Source organism: Trachurus trachurus (assembly GCF_905171665.1).
Source record: "Trachurus trachurus genome assembly, chromosome: 8".
Lineage (NCBI taxonomy): Eukaryota > Metazoa > Chordata > Actinopteri > Carangiformes > Carangidae > Trachurus > Trachurus trachurus.
In genome coordinates this window covers 17,130,838-17,150,043 of record NC_139905.1, presented here as the reverse complement: position 1 = coordinate 17,150,043, position 19,206 = coordinate 17,130,838, and the positions used below count along the sequence as shown (strand labels likewise).

The following is a 19,206-nucleotide window of genomic DNA, read 5'->3' as shown; positions in this document are numbered from 1 at the left end:
TGAATAAGGACAGCATGAAACATATGTCACATCGTGCATGTGAGTCATTGAGAACAATAAAATCAACTGGCAGATGCTCGAATGCAGTGTAAATGTAGACAAATTGATGGTATTTTCCTGTTTTATTGACAATCCACTTGAGAAACAAAGGCATAAAAACATGATTTCAAAAGTACAAAGGACTATAAGTGGTTATAAATAAAACTATGTACATTTTCAAGACACTAAACTGTCTTGATTCAGTGTTGCACTTAACAGCTAAAAAATGCCTTTAAATCAAGATGATGGCTCCCATGGTTTAATGTTATCACAATCTTAGAAATCTGCTTAAAAAAGCAACAATCTGGAAAATGAGAGCAAATGTAAGGTGCATACTGAGCCTGAGGGGTGGTTGAAATCAGCAGGTGTCAGTGCATAAAAACACATCTGGTCTTTTCAGTGGCTGTGCAGAACCCCAAAGCTCATGTGTTAGTGTCCAGTGCATCAGAGAGCCCACTGGACAGTAAACACCTCTGACATGGGCAAGGCCAGGCTGGTCACTGTCAAAACCTATGGGACGAGAGACAGAGACAGAGAAACCACTTCAGGCTGTCGGAGATAGACACATAGACACTCACCTGCAGAATGACATCATTACAGTATGTGTCTGTGGAGGACAAACATCAGAGGAAGTGGTGCTGAGTCACACAGAACTCACTTTGGTGTCGCTGCGGTACATGAAATCCCTAACTTTCTCCCCATTGGCCAACACATAGTGGGGTGGTGAAGGAACCCCAAACACCTGCAGCCCCCCCAGCATCAGACCGTCCAGGGCCCCATTCAGCCTCAGAGGATCACTCACAATCTGAGACTAAAGGGGAAGTAGAGTCAGAAAGTTTGTAAACAGTAAAATATTTGACTCAAGTGGTGCAGTAGTAAAATGCAAAACAGGGCTTATCAGATTTTCATTTGCAAATACACATCACTTGTCTCTTCCCTACCTGTCCAGCAACAAAGGTGACGTAACAATAATTTCCCATTTCATATGTGTCGAGACTTTCCCCGTCATCCCAGAACAAGTCGCCCCAGGCCCAGCCGCCTGCTGACAGCGCTACTGTCAGGAAGAAAGGGTTTCTGCGTGAGGCTGTGCTTGTCAGAGCAGGCTCCTTCACAAGAAAAAAGCAGATCAAAGAAAAGATAACAAAATGATAAAACATTCACTCCAGGGTACTTTATTTATGGACATCAGTCAGGATGTCATTTACAGGTAAACATAACCCGATACAATACTTGATTATGTCACAGCCATTTTACCTAAAGTTAAAGTTGGTCAGTGGCTAAAAAACTGATTGTTTAGCAGCTACATCTTGAACAGCAATCCATAGAAACTGGATTTCAATCTTCTCTTGAGGAATTATAAAATTTAAAAAACACAGTCTAATAGTGTGAACTGACACATCATACCAGTGTTCACTGCACGTTTATTATACACCAACCTCAGACGGTAATTCTGCTAATTAGAAGTAAACAGTGTAACTAGGAACTCTAGGAACTCGTTCCACCTGTTTCAATTACGTACTGTGGCTTTTATTTCCATCTTTAAACATTTTATTAATAATTCATCTACTAGGCCTACATTTTGTGTCATATTTAAATCACACAAAAAATGTAGTTTTTTTTTTTTTTTTCACCCACCTGCTGGGTGATGATGTATCCCTCCCTCACATGGACGTTGATGGTGTCCAGAGGGGCTGACAGGAGCAGGTACTGCCCCTTGCTGTAAAAAGGTTGACCCTTGAGAGCAAAACACAACACACTGGACAATAAACATCACACGTTACTTCAGGACAACCATAATCACGGTGGTCTTTACCCGGTAACAAATGAAAATTGAGTGATTGGACCTTTGTAGTGAACCTCGGCTTCAGGTTAATAAATACCAGTTATTATGAGTGAGAGGTGATTAGGGTTGAGCGACTCACATTGTGCAGGCTGTACCAAGTGCCGGGGGGTAGGTAGGCAGTCAGCTCTACTGCCCCCTGCTCTAAAACAGGACTAATGAGAAGTGAACTCCCCCAAAGGAACTGCCTGTCTATGGTCTGACAATTAGGGTCAGTGGGAAACCTAAAAGGGATGGATACACAAATATGCTTTTTATTGTTTTGTTTATGCCAGGCAACACTGAACAAAATAATTGAAGAAGAGAAGAGAAGAGGACACATACTCCATGAATAGAGGTCTGGCCACAGTTTCAGCAGAAGCGTGTGCACGATGAAAGAGTGTATAGAGGAACGGGAGAAGGGAGTAACGAAGGTTCAATGCACTCCGCATGGCTGCCTGGGCCTTCTGTCCAAATACATAGGGCTCCTGAGGCTGAGGGACGCAAACACACAGAAACACACAGACAATGAGAAGAGATAGAGTTACCTCTATTCATAATGCATGAAACAGAGACACACAGAAAGAAACATGCAAGGCAGACCTCCACTTCCAACACAAGAAGCCCCTGACTCTTGCTGCTACAACACATGTGGTACAGTATATTCTGTTAGAGAAAAATTTGAATCTCATTAAAAGGGATAGTTCACTCAAAATTCAAATTTCATCATTATCTCCTCCCCCTTGTGTGGATTAAGGGCTTGTGGTGGTTAAAGGTCGATCCCTCTGTGCTTCTAGTTGAAGGCTGAGAGTTAGGTGCCCCTCTCTGAGATATACTGACAGTTATCTGCCATGTAGTCTCTCCCAGGAACACGCCAAGGCCACTCTGCTGCCTCCTTTTGCGTCTCACTGTTTTGGCAGTTTCCAGACACAGCTGCAGACCTAAGCGATAACTTCCACCATTATCGTATAACACATGCGTGCCAAACCATTGTTACTTTCCCACTGCCCAGGAAGTGTAAATCTTTAGCTTAATGTTTATACCTGATAGCCAAAAGAATGTTAACACATCCCCCATTGCAGGATCTGTCCACCTGTCTGGTATCAGAATCTGAACTTGTGGTCTGGCCACTCAGAACTGAGGTGGCATCACACACTCATGTTGTGTCGATGACTCTTCTGTTCTCCTTGATCAAGCCCTAATAAACTTCTTCAGTATGAGACATCCAGGACTCTTCTCCTTCTTCTTCCTGCATCACCTCATAATTTATCTCTATTCATTTGACCTAACTCGATTAAACATGTTTGCAAACAGATACAGATACACATAGGAAGACACACAAGAGTGTCTCTGTCTCACAGCATTGAGTCTATCGTTGTGGTTCCTCATAAACGGGTAGAAGGCCCCAAGCTGCATCCATCGTACACACAGCTCTTCGGTGGTGTTGCCTCCAAAGCCACAGATGTCCGCCCCCACCAGAGGCACCCCGAACAGGCTGAACTGCAGCACAGCTGGGGGCGAGCAGGGACAAAAGGTCAGTTTAAATCTATCAGGTGATCAGAGGTCACTTTAAAAATGATAGAAAACTTTTTATTTGACCACATGCAACCCCATGCAACCCCATAAGAAAACCCAGAATCTCAGAACCCCCCCCCCCCCTTCAAATAAAATCTCACCAGGGATGGAGAACCGAAGCTGCTCCCAGTCACTCCTCACATCACCCGTCCACACTCCGGAGAAGCGTCCGATGCCAGGGAAAGATGAACGAGACAGGACAAAGGGTCTCTTCCATCGTACCTTAGTCAGCGCTCTACGAATGGCAACCAGCCACAGAAGGAATATACAAACGCATAGTCAAACACCAAGAGACAGGTATTCTGAGATGTGAGTTCCAGTATATATCATTAAAAAAACATTGAAGTCTTTACAACATTAAAATACCCAGTAAATAGTGACACACTCAATACAAGAGCAACTTAAATTTCAATGAGCATCTTAACGCCACCACTTACACTATGTGTTGTTCATAGAAAAAAAACAAATATTTAACTTCTTTATGAATAGATGCCTGAAGATTTGACTTTATTTCTATTGCAGTAGTGCCTCTAAAAGTTAACAGTTTGCGTAAAATAGACATTTTTGCCAATTGCTGCTCATTACTTACTGCTTTATTTCATCCTGCTACTCCTAGTGAAATAATTCACTCCCGCACATGGACTACTAACCTGTTGGTGGCAAAAGCCTCTGTCAGTCCATACATATTGTGTAGGTTGTAGTGAGTGGACAGCTTCTGCTGAGCTGACATGCAAAGAGTACCCGAGTTCAACTGGCCTCCAACCACCCCTTTGTATGACAGTGAGACAGAAGAAGGATCAGTTATGTATAAAGTGTGTCCAAGCAAATTTCCGTCAATACGATAAATAAAAGTAATGTTATGACAGCTTGTATAAATTAAATTCAACCTTAATTCCCACACTGCACAGCCTACCCATGACATGATACATATGGGGCCATTCAATAATAATATGTATTCTTCTATTTTAAATATAACATGAAATTCTATTAACCGAAAGTTGCTTGGACACATTTTATAAGGTTATCTATATGGCATTTTGTACAATATCCATGCATCTATTCACAATTATAAATTGATAGTAAATGTAAAACCAGTATTTTCTGTGTGACTTCAGATGACAATACGATTGAACGAGTACACTTACTGGGAGTGTAGGGGGGGTTTTCAAGATCACTGTCAGGACATCCCTCCACAGAGCCCTGGACAAAATTGGCTGGTTCATTCATATCCTGGGGAGATAAACAACAAAGTATACGTTGTATACTTGTTATTGATTCCCTAGAGGAAAATCATTTGTCATACGTGATAATTTATGTCATAATCAATGCATTTGTGGCTAAATAACATGTGGCCTGTGTGTCTGTGCATGCTCACAATCCACAGTCCATCCACAGGTACTTTAGAATGAAAATCTCTGATACAGTCCTCCCACCACTGTCTGGTCTCTGGGTTGGTGAAGTCAGGGAAAGCTGTTGGGCCAGGCCAAACCTAGATACACAGGATGCATGACACCCACACCCAGGGATTATGGACTAACAAATACGTACATAATTCAAAAGTGTACAACACTCTCAGTAAAAAAAAAAGCCTAACCTTCCCTATCAGGATGTGTCCAGTAGCATTTTTAATGAAGATGTCTCGTTTTACTCCGTCATCAAAGGCAGGATACATTCCAGGGGGGTTGGTGCTGCTGATCCCCGGGTCCTGAGGCAGAAACCAGGAGAGCATGACTCAGACAGTAAAGAGCCTTTACTGCCATCTACTGGAGAGACAGTGATAATGATTACTTGAAATGTGTTTATGTGTCATTTTACATGACAGTATTTACTGAGGTGTTTTAAGATTAAATATGTCCCACCAGAATAAGGATGTACTTCATGCCCCTCTGATGGAACTCCTCCACCATCTCTGGGAGGTCCCCAAATCGCCAAGGGTCAAAAGTGAAAATCCTGCGCTTATTTGCATAATCCAGATCATTCCACTGCACATCCTGATGTTGAAAGATGTCAAATCAGCAACTAAGTAATTTTATCCAGTCCAGTATCATCTAAAAACCTATATGTGACTATCACAACACTTTTTCAAGTCTTACTAGACGCCACAATATTGATAACACATTCACAAAACAGACGGAACATACTGGTAAAATATCCTGTAAACCTTATTTACCAATGGAAAGTTGGCATTGTGCATACGTTGCACAACCCTGCGAGTTGTATTAGTGGTTGTATAACCCCAGCGACAGAGATGAAAGCCCAGTGACCAGTAGGGTGGCATCATGGGATAGCCTAGGGATAAATAAATGAAAACACTGAAACACATAAATACATCCTCACTTTTCCAGGTTGCCTTCAGGGTTCTAACAACTACATATTCCTCTTTTGGTATGGGCAGTATGACTGCTGCTCTTGCTACTTGGAGATGTATTATTGAATGTCAACATTGAAAAAGTCATACCAATGACCTGCAGATACTGTCGTATAACACTTTGAGGGTCAGGGCCCAAGAATATATACAGATCCAGGATTCCTCCAGTGGACACCCAGGTGAGAGCAGGGGTCGGCTGCAATATGACTTCTACAAAAACATTACAGAAGACATTTAGCAATAAGTTGTACCTTCATACACACAGAAAAATATTTTATGGAAGGTGAAAAATGTCTTGGATGTGTGTCACATGAACAGGTAGCTCTGTACCAATTGCATTGCTGTTGAGAAGGAAAACTCCATGTGCAAAGCCATCCTCCTCTTGCACTATATAGAATGGGTGGGAGCCATAAAGGTTAGCATCAGCCTGCAAAGTAACACAGCATTTCTTAGTCGCAATCTTATTAATTATAGGTTAACAATGACCATTCTAATGTCTCTTGTGATTACATGAAGGGTGCTGACCCACTGCTCACATGAGGTGCCATGTCTCTGTTCCAGAAAGTCAGAGAGGTCCAGTTGAGATCCAGGAGGAGGGAGGTGTAATGCTCCCCAAGGCCAGACACAAGGGAAGAGGCCAGTGTGGTGGACAGCTGCAGGTACTGGTCAGCAAACAGCAGAGGAGCCACAGTGGTGTTCATACTGCACAGACAGGACACAGACATGTGTTACACCATAGCACATCAGCAGTTTTCACACACTACAAAATAAGAAAAGAGACATTTAGACGATACACAGTTTAAAAAAAGAATAAAAAAAGAATAAAGATTTATCTTGAAGGGCTGAACAACATTATCAATGGTCATGTTTGCATTTCTTTTTCACTGAAAATTATGGAAATAATTTGATTTTTGTAAGGAGTTGTACCAATCACATTTATGGTATTTTGTAACGTAACATTTAGGCTAATCATAATTCATCTGAACTACAGACAGAGAATTTCAGCCCCATGGAAATTAGGTATTGCACTTGGCAATACCGCAGTTTCAATGTGTCATATCAATTGTAAAAAGTTAAATAAAATGTAAAAAAAAAAACAAAAAAAAAAAACACATTATGAAAGAGGCTGAAACATACTAATGGAAGTGGAAGGTACCAGCTACAATGTGATACAATTGACAAACTTTGAAGACAGATAATTCAAGATATAAAGGAGTGCTATATTACTACAAGGAAAAAAACAAAACACAAAATGGGTAACAAACAATTAGAACAGGCATAATCCGAGAGAGATGAAGTCAATGGTAATGATAAAAATGTTACTATGACAACATCTATAAAATGCCTGTGATTCAGAGGAAAACTCAAAAGAGGTACTTACATCACATTTCCATTAGATTTACGTCGCACTATGAAACCAAATGGCTCAGTCAGGTACTCAGTGGTGTAGAGAGCATCATTGTGATCAGCTCTGCTCTGAGGAACGCCAGGTGGGAGCTCAACTTCATATCGTTGAGTTGATGGGTCCTTCAACTAGAGGAAAAACATGTTCGTTTCATTTTGTCCCACTGCATCTGTGTGTATAGTGTGTGTAATATGTATAAAGGAGTAATCTCTCAATCTAAGACATCTATGGAAAGGGTTTTTATTATTGTATCAGTTTAATACACATCTCAGCTCACATCAGCTAAAAACAGACCACAATAGGTGAAGCCACATTCACAGTGTTGTGTGTAGTCAAGTCAAGTCTCTGGCAGGGTATTACTCACAGTAAGGTGGAAGCAGCCTGCTGCCTCCTCGATGACTTCCAGTCTCAGAGTGGAGATGTCTCTTGGGAGATAGGAGGCGTGGGCACGAGTCAAGGTGGCAGCCTGGCCTTGTTTGGTGGGAGTGAGCGAGCCCATTTCATAGCCAGGGTACATACTGGGGTAGAAGCACCAAGGTGGTCCTGCAGAGTTGGGCAGAGGGGAATAGCAGCATCCCCTCTCCTCACACTCACTCTGGCTGAGAAGCCGGTCTCTGGCACAGTCAAACCGACTTTCTGGGGCCATGATGCATTTACTGCCTCTGTAAATATCAGTCTCTTGGGAGCATTCATACTGGATTCCCCTTGATTCTACTGTATTATCCTCAGGTTGGGTCAGTTTATTAACAAATCTGTCATGTGCTCTGATCTCATTTTGCGTAGCTCTCACTGATCTCACCAGTCTGGTTTCATCATGGTTAGACAAGTGTTTCATGGAGTACAAACAGGTTGCCAGGGCAGATGCGAGGAAAACCGATTGAATAAAATTAAACAAACCCATACTGCTTTAGCACATTATGTGTAAATATTCAGTTACAGTGTTACGCGCAGCTGAAAAAAACAACACATAATGGAAGACGGTGGTTATCATACTCTCTTATCGGTCTGCAGGCAGCTGGATACTAGCCGGCTGTTAGCTAGCAACTTCCTATGAAGTCGCTCAGTACGGAACTTTTATTAAGCTGTGCCCCCAAAAGATTACCTGCGAGCAGTGGCAGCAAACATGTTCTGTTAAAAGGCGGCGGAACAGGCAGCATTTTAGATTTACGCAGTGATGTCTGGAAAAGACTCGGCAGGGGGGGTAAAGTTAAACTACGGCAAGCACACTGGGACAAAGTGCTCAGCCAGCCTGCCACAGCTGCGACTTTGTCTCCTTTTCCCTAAAAGGATTGGTCACAAAAGAAAACAAACATTATTTGAATAATGGATACAGAATGATATCTGTCACATTGTGTTTTATGGTTTTTATGCTTGTTTATTAGCTGACATGTATTTTCTTTAAAACGTGGATTGCTGTTGGAAAAGTGGGTTGAACAATAAACATGTTCTTTATTCTAGCTAACCTGCTACATGAAGTTACTTAAGCCTATAAAATCCAAGTTTATAAAATAGAGAAGCAAGTGGTGCCTTGGATTTTTGCCAAATCTGGCTCTTCTGACAAAGACTGCACATTTGCCATGAGTATTTTTGGGGTCAGATGTTTTTCTACAGAGGCCACGGGCAAAGGATATCCCTCTTCCCTCTGACATCATGGTTCTGTTAGAGCTATAATGTGTAACTTCTGTCAACCCCTAGATAAATTCTACATAATATGTTCTACATAATAACAAAACTACTACCAGCATTTCCATGTCCTTTCTGGCAGTATAGGCTGTGGTTTATTTAGTAGATGTAAATGCTAAAATTGGTCATTCAAAAACTGGGTATAGAGCAGTATGCAGTCAACTTATTTTTGTCTTAATCTTTCAACAAGGCTGGCTGCTTCATGTTCTTCCACTGTAAAGTATGTCATGAAAATGCTCTCACTATCAGCTGAAATTAAGACAGACTGATATACAGTAGGTTGTTCAAAAAAAAATGATATCATTAAAATGTAACATTTTTAGGAATAGTTTTATGTGTTTGTAAAGCACAATATGCACAATGATTTATATACAACAGATTTTCATTACTTGTGTAAAACATACTATGTAATAGCTTTACATTTACTTCCCTTTACATTTTGTTTTGCAAGTCATAGTTCACATGCATGTATTTCTCCAAGTGAACAAAATGTTTCTCTTTATCTCCTAATACAATATAACACTGATACAATTCCCAGGAAAAATATTTAGTTCTTTGATAGATATCTGCATTTAATTCCCTCCTTTTCTACATTGCATCCTGGAAAACAGAGAAAAGTGAACTACAGTCCATTTGAACTGAATACACAAACAATCAAAAAATAATGAGTAATGAGTAATGAGACACAGGAGAAAACAGAAAGTTACAATTGTCAATTATGTCCAGGTTCAGGTAACACATTTATATACAGCATAATTAAAAAACGGATCTGTTTTACGACACTTCTCTCTGTGTTAGAGTTACGTTCACATATATAAAAGTACATATGTAGGTATCAAATCATCTCAAACATTATCAAATGCAATACAAAACCATAACATGTGTCAAAACATTTTGAGTCACATCCTTTACAACATTATCTGCTTGATATCCTGACAAAGGAGTGCTTGTGTGTTTGAGCTGCTAATCATAATGTTTTCTTGCTCTTGCTAATGAAGTCCATACTGGGAACATGCTTCAGCAAATCACCACTGTCCAAATACAATCTATTTTTTCACAACAATGTTGTAGGCAACCGGCCCCCTAAATGAGAACCCCAGGTAGAAGGTGATGTTTTCATTACTGTGAGGCACTGAAGGCACATGAAGAGGCAGTATACTGAACTTCTTTTTCTGGGGGCCCTCAAGGTACACAACCCCATCTTCCGTCCATCCAGAAACGCATTTCAACATCATGGCAATCTCAGGCTTTTTCCATGCCTCACCACTGAACCACTTCATGCGTTTCTCGGAGACTGAGTACACCTTTATGACTTTTTCAAATTTTCTCTTGTGGACAAATTTATCCAATCCATTCCCATTCCCCAGAAAAAAATGGGTGTAGAGTCTTCTCCTCCGCTGAGGAATGTCCTTCATCTTGGCCCAGTAGCTTTTTTCCATGTGTTCAATAGCCGACTGGACAATTTCATATTTAGCTTTTTTCTCATCATCTGTGTCATTATCTTCTGGCCAGAACACCAAGGTCAGTAAGAACAAGGCACTTGCTAAACATTTCTTCTTATCACCTGGTAACTGAAAACAAAGTGCTTGTAACTCTTTAAGAGGAGCAATCTTTGGATCCTGTGGTGACAAGCAGTTCAGTGTAATGTGGGCCACTATGTAATTGACAATATCCCTCTGGCCAAATTTTGCCTTGAGTGGGCTGCTTGGGTAAAGAGAAAGGATGTTCTCTAGAAGGCACACTGCATCTTTCTGGTCAGTTAGCTTGGAGAGGATAGATATTACATTTCCACCGCCAAGATGACAGATGATCATGCGTTTCTGAAAGGGAGTTAGATTGCTTGGGATTGAATGCCCAGGTTGCATCAGTGCCGTAAAATAAGTTTCACTGAAGTACTTCCCAAACTCAGAGGATCTTCTTGCCAACCATTTTAATGGATGGCTTATCTTCTCTTCAGGAACTTGAGGAATCTCCTCTTCATCCGCAATGTCTGTCTGGAAGTAGCTAAGATCTTCTGAAATCCATTCCAAGGCATCATGCAGTGTCTTGTGGAGATTTTTCAAACGACCATGAAATGGTTCCCAAGCATCCTTTATTTCCTCTGGAATGTAATCTGATGACAGGTACCTCACACATTCTGAATGGCCATTGGCTTTGTTTGCAAACAATGAAGAGATCAGTTTGAGCAGGCTGCATCCAACTTCAACTTCAGAGAAAAATCCCGAACTGTTAACGTTGTCCATATCAGCATCAGCTGCTCTCTCACATTCTTTAAAACAGTCCAGGGCTTTCAGCGCAGTCTCCACTGCATCTGCTGTATTTTGGGTTGTTTTTGGAGTCCTCCCATCGTCGATGGCTTTGCTTTTCGCTTGGAACCATTTTCTGTACACTTGGCCTTTTGTGTCAAGTATGTATGAGTTGTTGGGTAGCATTTTGGCTGCTGTCTCTGCCCAGTATTTTGCCTCTTCAAACTTTTCATAAGTATAATGAAGACGAGCCAGCTGTTGTGCAAAGAATGGATCTTCATGGAAACGTTCATAAGCTTCCTTGAGTAACTCAATTGCTTTGGCTGGACTTTTCTCATTTTCACACACATGCTCAATCAGGGGAGAGAAAAAGCTATCATATTCATCTCCTTTGCTTATTCTGGATCGCCTAATGAATAGAGCTCTCAAGAAGGACAGATAGTCCTCCCTTCCAAATCTGTGCTCAAAAAGGACATCCTCACAGAGCATCTTCATAGCCAAACCACTCTGGGTCTGTTGGTTCCCCAGAAGTTGTTGGAGAATTTCCTTTGCAATAAGTGGGTGGATGATTCTGACTGACTCAATGTAGGTCTTGTCATCTTTAAGGTGCAAGAAGACTAGCTTTGCCTGCTCACTGAGTGCTCTCTCAAACTCAGATTCACGAATCTTCACTATGCGCATTGTTAAGTCTAGCAAAGCCTCGCAGTGGGATCGAGAGATGAAGGAGTCTTGAACGTATGTGTTCAATAGTGCTACATAGTGAATGAGTCGAGTAGCAACAGAATGATGCTCAATATCTTGGAGCAAGTGTTCCACAAACTGTTTAACATAACCCTCATCGAATCCTTCAGTCATCAAGACAAATGTCATCATGAATTTAGGCGCGTATCTTTTCTCAAGCACCTTTCGTTTTCCAGCAAACTTTCTCTTCTCATCAGGTGACAACTGATGAGTGACAGGCACATTCTGTAAAGCAGACTCCTTGCATCTCCTCTCTGGATCAGGGGATCGCCTACAACTCAGCAAAATGAAACATAGAGTTCCATATTGGATTCTTTTGCTGTTAATTGCAACTTCCAGTTCATTCTTGATGTCATCTTGATGTTCTTTGTCAGAGTCTTCAATGAGTAGCAGCACAGGAAGAGACCTCTGTGGGTCTTTTTCCTCATATTCCCTTAGGTCAACTGCATGTTGTGCAACAACAGAAGCCGAGTATGAAGGCTTCACAACAGCACACCGTAGATCTTTCCTGTTATTCCACAACACTTGTCTTGCCACAGTGCTGCCACCACTTCCTGGATGATGGTAGATGTTTATAGTAGCCACTGGAGGCTGCTCTGCATTGCATTTCAAAATGTCACTGAGAAGTTTGGAAACATCACGACAAGCATCTCGCTCAATTACCTCTTCAACATACTTTCGCTCAGCAAGCCAGAAATTCAACCAGGTCACTTTACCACCGCGGTAGAACTCATGTTCAATTTTTTCCTTCTTCTCATTGATAAAGTCTTCGTTTGTTTCATCACAGTGATTAACTGTCAGAATTTCTAGGGAATGCATCTGTTCCTCTTTGCTTGTTTCAAGAAGACATACACCTTTCACAAAAACTGGCAAATGTTTGCTGGCACTGGCTTTTACAAGTTGTATTTTCTGCACAGTTGCATTAACATGACTCATTTTCATCCCAACAACACTGAAGTTGTTAACGGTTTGTGTTCCACATGATCCCTCGGCAAAGCTTTGCCATCTCTGGAAGTTTTCCTCTGATTCACAGATGCAGACGATGTCTTCATGGCCTTCCATGTCTGTGAAAAACTCATAAAAGGTGTGCAAGAGTGGTTTCTCAATTGGTGACGTGAGAAGGAAAATCACCTGAAACATCCCTTTTGGCAATATTTGTTTACAGATCAGAGACACACATTCCCTCAAGAAGGTCATTTTTGTCTTGATCCACATCATTTCATCACATGGAGTTTCATTTCCTTTGAAATCAGAACGGCCATTACAAAAGATCCAGCTAGTTTGATCAAAGAGATGCAAGTTGCTTATGAATTCGTTGATGCTTGCTCCTCCTGCCATCCTGTAGCTCTGCAGAGAGTGCATGTTTGCAGCATGATGCTCAAGGTATTTACTACAGAGACCTGAAACCTTTGAGTCTGGGTCAAAATCAAAGACGCAGAAAATGTTCATGTTAAGCAGCCAGTCAATGTTGCGGAGATCATCAGGTTTGAATTTGTGTGTGACAAATATGAACCATTTCTCTTTTTCAATGAATTTCTTCCCATCACTAACTAACATTGTGAGCTTCCTTCCAAGGTCTGGGCAGATCTCTGGGGCACTGAGGAACTGATTTTTCTCTGCCTCATCTCTTTGAGCATCCCTATCCTTGACTCGCTGGCAGAAATCACTTAGGTCATTCACTGGCTCGGTTTTTGAACCCACCCTCCGCAGAACGGCTTCGTTCTCAAACTGTACTTTGTTTGTTGCTTCTTTAAATTTTGGAAGACGAACTGAATAAACCTTGCCCTTAACAATGCTGATTAAAGGTACAATGTCAACCTCTACCACATACATCTTCTCTGTACTTTCTCTGTCCATTACTTCAATGAACCTTGGTGGGCGAACACACTGACGTACATGATCCTTGTCCAAAGAGAAACTCCTTTCAATGTAGTCCAAAGCATCAACATAAATGTCCTTCTCTTTCACAGGGATGCCAATTATCTCACCATGCACATTACCTAGATCCTCCCTGCTGTCCATCACACCAAAGTGAATTGTGCCATTTGATCTGACATTCATGCAGCCAGTCGCAAATTTAAGAACCTCGTGGGCGAACTTAGCTTGAAGTCTTGTACGATCCAACGCTGCAGCTATAGCAAAAGATTTATATTCGTGGCATGGAGTGATCAAATTAAAAGCACCTGATTCAGGTAACAGGACTCTGTGCTTTACATATATGTGATCAATCCCCTGTTGATCAAATGGTCGTGGTTTGCAGTCTTCCTTTGAGGTAAACACAAACTGTTTCTGAGCAGTTTGTCTCTCTTCTAAGACACATTGTTCTTTCACAGAAACTTGTGCTGAAGGACCGTCCCTTGTCGAGGAAACACTCTGAACTGATTTTTTGTTAGTTTTCTGCTCAGGTTCAGTTATTGTGTCACTGGTGGGCTTTTGCTTCTCCTGTGATTTTTGTTGGGATTTGAGCAGCTCATCTCTCTTTTTAATGATCATATGAGCAGGCCCTGGTTTCATGGAAAATTCTGTCTTCAAAAAGTCCTCATCCAGTGTAAGAAGGACGTGTCCATCTACTTCTCCATCAAAGATCTTTTTTACATACGGATCCTTGACTCCAAGGGATTTTAGCCAGGTGCTGACTTCTGACTCCGTCCATTTCTCTGGCGACTGTTCAGGTTCGTCAGCTGAATGACAAAAGACAATACGTTTATTCTTAAATGATAGAATCAGAGATGTACCATTGTCCTCCACACTAGAGATATGTTTGTACTTTGCAAAGATCTTTGGTAATAGCTAGGGATATGACAACAGACAATGATCTTGTTCAGAGTGTTCACCAAGAGATTATTATATGCTGTCTAGGTGATAGTTGACTTATTTTACCAATTATGTATTCATTTATTGTCATTAAAAGGGACATTGTGTAGGAATTAGCCTACTCCCATCTAGCGTTGCGGCTGTATAAACAACTCAATTGTATTTTTCATGCTGCTTTCACATGAAATTGGGCAAACGGCAGACGGATGACAGCCGCTGCACTTAATGGCATAAACAAGCCTCTATGTAAACAAGTGGTCCGTCAGCACGAGGCAAAACAATACACATGACAATATGTTGTCCATTCCTCCTCACTGCACCGTGGTGACTTTTCACAGACGCCACCTCGACCTGAACCGACAGCTCCAGTGAGTTTCCGTGGTTTCCTACCGTTACGCTGCCACTGAACGTAAAAACATGGCGACACAGCCAGCACCGAGCTTGCCCGCTCGATGTATATATGAATGATATGAACAGCTAATTCAGAGCTTACCGGAACACTTAAGTTGTTGATGGGGATGATTACCAATACTGATTAATGAAAAACATACTTTTGAACGAAATAATCAATTTTCGTGAATAGATAACAGGAGAAGTTACACAATGTCCCTTTAATATAGGATCACATATAATTATTATTACACCGAGAACAACTGCATTCCCTACACTAGTCATTAAAAAAAATTTCCACTCACCCATGATTTTCTTCCTCCTTTTGTCACATTAATGACTTTGATGTTTACTCATCACCTTCCATCTATAAAAGAATATACGGTTACATTTAGTCCAACATAATTTTGCATTTAAAGACCCCCTCCAACCATCCTTTTTAGTTTTTTTTTAAAGCATTCTCAGTTCAATTGTGATTATGAAGTTTTTAGCCAAAATCACAAAACCTGTACCATTTCCCAGGGCTCTCCTTCTGCAGAGCACCAGTAGCTCATTAGAAATGCACCTCTGAGTGGTGGGTGGAGACGGCGCTGCTCTACACCCCTCCCCTTGTGACACGTCAACCCCAGTCTGCCTGAAACTGCCAGTTTGCTTCTGCCGTTGGTTCACGGCAATTTGAAGGCACAAATACTCTGAACTTTTCTGCTGATGTCCTCTAGCATCAGAAAAATGCCACAGGAACATGTGAACAACATGAAAATACGATTTTCATCGGAGGGGGTCTTTAAGTGAACCTGGCTGATCAAACTTTAAAACTGAGAGATTTGCTTGTAAACATTTAATAAAATACACCAGATACGAAGCATGATTATCATGATGTTGTGTGTATTATCACCTGTGTAAGTCCAGTGCAGTCTCCAAATGAGCAGCAGGGCCGAATTCCACCTCTAGGCACTAGTCCACATGCATGGTCTTGAATCATAGGGGCATGGCAGCAGCTGGCTGTACAGGGATGAGTGAAAATAAGTGAACTCATAGCTTGGCTTTACCAACAACAGAAACATGTAGCATAGTCACAGTTTCATGATGATATTGCAGTCTATTTGCATGTGTTATACAAGACAGAAGTCTAGAAGAAGTAACACAACCAGATTAAAATCCTAGCTGTAGTGTCTAGCTTTACAATACAGAGCTAATCCTCCAGCACACAAGCCATCATGTCAAACAGTAGTTACTGGAAGTAATTAGCAAGAGTTATTAGTAGTGAATGTGAATTTGTTTAGAAATTACACACAAAAAAAACACCCTTGGAAGAAAATAATTTCATTGATTTCATATTACATAACAAATAATAGCTATAGCAAAATATAGTATGATAAAAAACAACATACTACCAGCAAAATATGTCACATGAGTTTGTGGCAAACTTGTTCACAGGTAATACGAAAACCTCTGAGCCTATTGGTTAAAGTCCCCCTCCCGCGACCCTTTTTGGTCATTTCAAAACCAGCTCATTAGCAATGCACATTAGCAATGCACCTCTGGAGGGTGGGCGGAGACTGCGCTGCTCTGCACCCGCCCAGCCACTTCCTCTCACCCCACCCCCTGCTTGCTGACAGCTGGACATTGTACAATTACAGATTCAGCGTGTTTAGCGTAAACTCCACACTGGGATTCGATCCCAGACTGGAACATAGTCCTATAGCTACTCTACCAGGTGAGCTATACCTGTTATACCTTGACAGCTACACCGAGCTGCCAAGCCTTTCACCTCTGAGCCAGATGCAGAGCGGGACGGGAGCTTGTAGCACTAGTGCCCTCCCCTGGAGCTGTGACACGTCAGCTCCAGTCTCCCTGAAACTGCCAGTTTGTGTCTGCCATTGGTTCACAGCAGTTTGAAGGCAGAAAAACTCAGAAATGCAATTTTCCACTTCCTTTTCTGCTGATATGTGCTCTAACACAAGAAAAATGCCACAGGAACATGTGAAAAGCACGAAAAACACGATTTTCATGGGAGGGGGTCTTTGGTTAATGAATATCACACTCATAATGGGCAATGCCAGCTCTTTGTTTTCTTATACAACCATGGGTTGTTTTTTTTTTGTTTTTTTTTGGGGGGGGGGGGGGGGGGGGGGTTCAATCTTTATTGACAAGCAAGTAGAGTACAATAATGTTTTTAGACAACAATAGATATGAAACAAGGTAACAATCAGGCGAGATGGTAAAAAAAAACCCAATAACAATTAGAAAAGGAGGAGAGAAACAAACAAAAAAAAGAAGAAAAAGGGTACATACAATGGTCACGCATAGAATACAGAGTACACAAAGACTATAATCATTGATTTAACAAAAATCCATAAAGTCATTAGAAATAATATTAAGATTAGACATTCATCAGGCTGTTAAAAATAGATCTTTTGTCATTTATAATTCTGAGAGACTTAAGATGAAAGTTGAATTCAAGTTAACACCTTAAACTTCGGTTTAGTTTTGAGAAATCTGTGTTTGTGTATAAAGAATTTACAGGAAAGAATTAAGTAGGCTAATTAGTAATAAATTCAACAGACTTGTTATGAGAAAAATAACAAAGAACATATTTTTTGGTGAACAGGTATGAGACACTAAGAAAGTTAGAAAATTCCTCTACATCACAGAAGACACATTTACTGTTCACATCCATAAACTTAGATAGGAATGCAATGCATTGCAAGGGTAAATTTTGTGTAAGATTTTAAAATGTATTTATTTGACCTTATTAGAGATGCAAAACTTAAAAGGCAGTAACCATGCTTTTTTCCATTTAACATCATAAATTAACTCATCCCAGAAGAATTTCCCTCTTGGAGAACATTTCTTTTTAGCATGGATGGCATACGTAGGCTATGAATTTATTGTTACATTTTTCCTCCAGGAGAGGGCGACCATCAATAATTAGTTTAGAGTCAATTCTTCCATCTGTGCTATATGAAAGGTGACATTTCATCAACTGTATGATACCAGAAGGAATCGTCTGACATACAAGACTAAATTCTTTAAATCTAATAGGAAATTCAATTATAACCATGATCCATGTCGGCGTGCTGACGTCACTGTGTGAGGGCCATAGACTGTATTGCAACTGCCCCCTTGGTGAGGGCTGAGAAGCCCTGAGACACAGCCCCGCCCGTGACTTTTGAAGCAAAGCTTAACTATGTGGTGGTGAATTCCCGCTTTGGGCAGTGCCAATACACGGTAGGACATGCGGTCTTAACAAATGGCAACAGTAAGAGAATCAGTTAAAGTGGAGACGTGATAAAACCATAGACTGTAAAAAGATAAAACACAAAATAAAATTCCGTTCTAATTTCACTAACCAGAGCCATAGAGATAGAGTCCCTCTGATCTGAACTACCACCACGTTACTGCAAAATAACGTACAAACTGAATTGGCTACATTTTGAGAACATACTTAGCGACATCAACACCTAATTGGCTACAACTACAGCCACATAATGCTATTGTTAGCATACTTTATCTGTGTCTATCTGTGAAGGGTTTCTTAGTTGGCACACTGTGGTTGGCATGGCACTCATCGGTTTCTGTAGGTCAGATTACATAGGCGTACGTGTAAGAGAAAAATCATGAGACCAGCGACAATTGAAATAAACACATAAATAGAGGCGATTGTTCTTACCTTGAATAAATACTGGTGGAGTTCAGCCCAGTTTTTCCGGAGCTGTTGCAGAGACGACCGCAGCACAAGACGTCTATCTGTGGTCTGGTGCTGTGTGTCCAGCGGCTGGGCTGCACTGAGTCTGCGCGGCTCCCCAAGTTTCGTTTTTGGGGAAAAGCTGCACGACACGTGACCATGTAGAAATCAGGAACCCTACCAGACACCCAAGATCACCACTGCTTCTCTCATGTATCCAAACTGGCCATGATAAAAATATTTAGTCAAAAATAGGCCATCCCTGACATTCAAATATGAAGGAAAATAGGACAGAGCTCACCTATCTGACTTCCGCAATGCCATTTATCAGCACATAATAAAAACTTTGTTGAGCCACCACACCCTAGAGCACATAGACCTACTGGGTGTAGGAGATAAAGTAGCCTACCACTAAAGAGACAAGCCAAATCAGATCAT

The 19,206-nt window shown here is 41.1% G+C and overlaps 2 protein-coding genes across 2 annotated transcripts; both read right to left on the bottom strand.

The window, feature by feature from the left end:
* Positions 1-192: 192 nt before the first annotated feature.
* Positions 193-8,375, bottom strand: gaa (alpha glucosidase). The gene is made up of 19 exons (XM_083977049.1): positions 7,571-8,375; positions 7,183-7,334; positions 6,338-6,503; positions 6,132-6,228; positions 5,892-6,011; positions 5,604-5,722; positions 5,293-5,424; positions 5,028-5,138; positions 4,809-4,922; positions 4,579-4,663; positions 4,084-4,201; positions 3,535-3,668; positions 3,218-3,369; positions 2,204-2,352; positions 1,962-2,103; positions 1,675-1,773; positions 981-1,145; positions 698-850; positions 193-549 (listed from the first exon to the last, which is right to left on the bottom strand). Exons 1-19 carry the CDS (start codon positions 8,105-8,107, stop codon positions 484-486), a joined length of 2,811 nt encoding a protein of 936 aa, XP_083833175.1. The 5' UTR covers positions 8,108-8,375; the 3' UTR covers positions 193-483.
* An 881-nt stretch (positions 8,376-9,256) lies between these two features.
* Positions 9,257-18,846, bottom strand: samd9l (sterile alpha motif domain containing 9 like). The gene is made up of 4 exons (XM_083977308.1): positions 18,754-18,846; positions 15,976-16,082; positions 15,386-15,447; positions 9,257-14,557 (listed from the first exon to the last, which is right to left on the bottom strand). Exons 3-4 carry the CDS (start codon positions 15,387-15,389, stop codon positions 9,936-9,938), a joined length of 4,626 nt encoding a protein of 1,541 aa, XP_083833434.1. The 5' UTR covers positions 15,390-15,447; positions 15,976-16,082; positions 18,754-18,846; the 3' UTR covers positions 9,257-9,935.
* Positions 18,847-19,206: the final 360 nt, after the last annotated feature.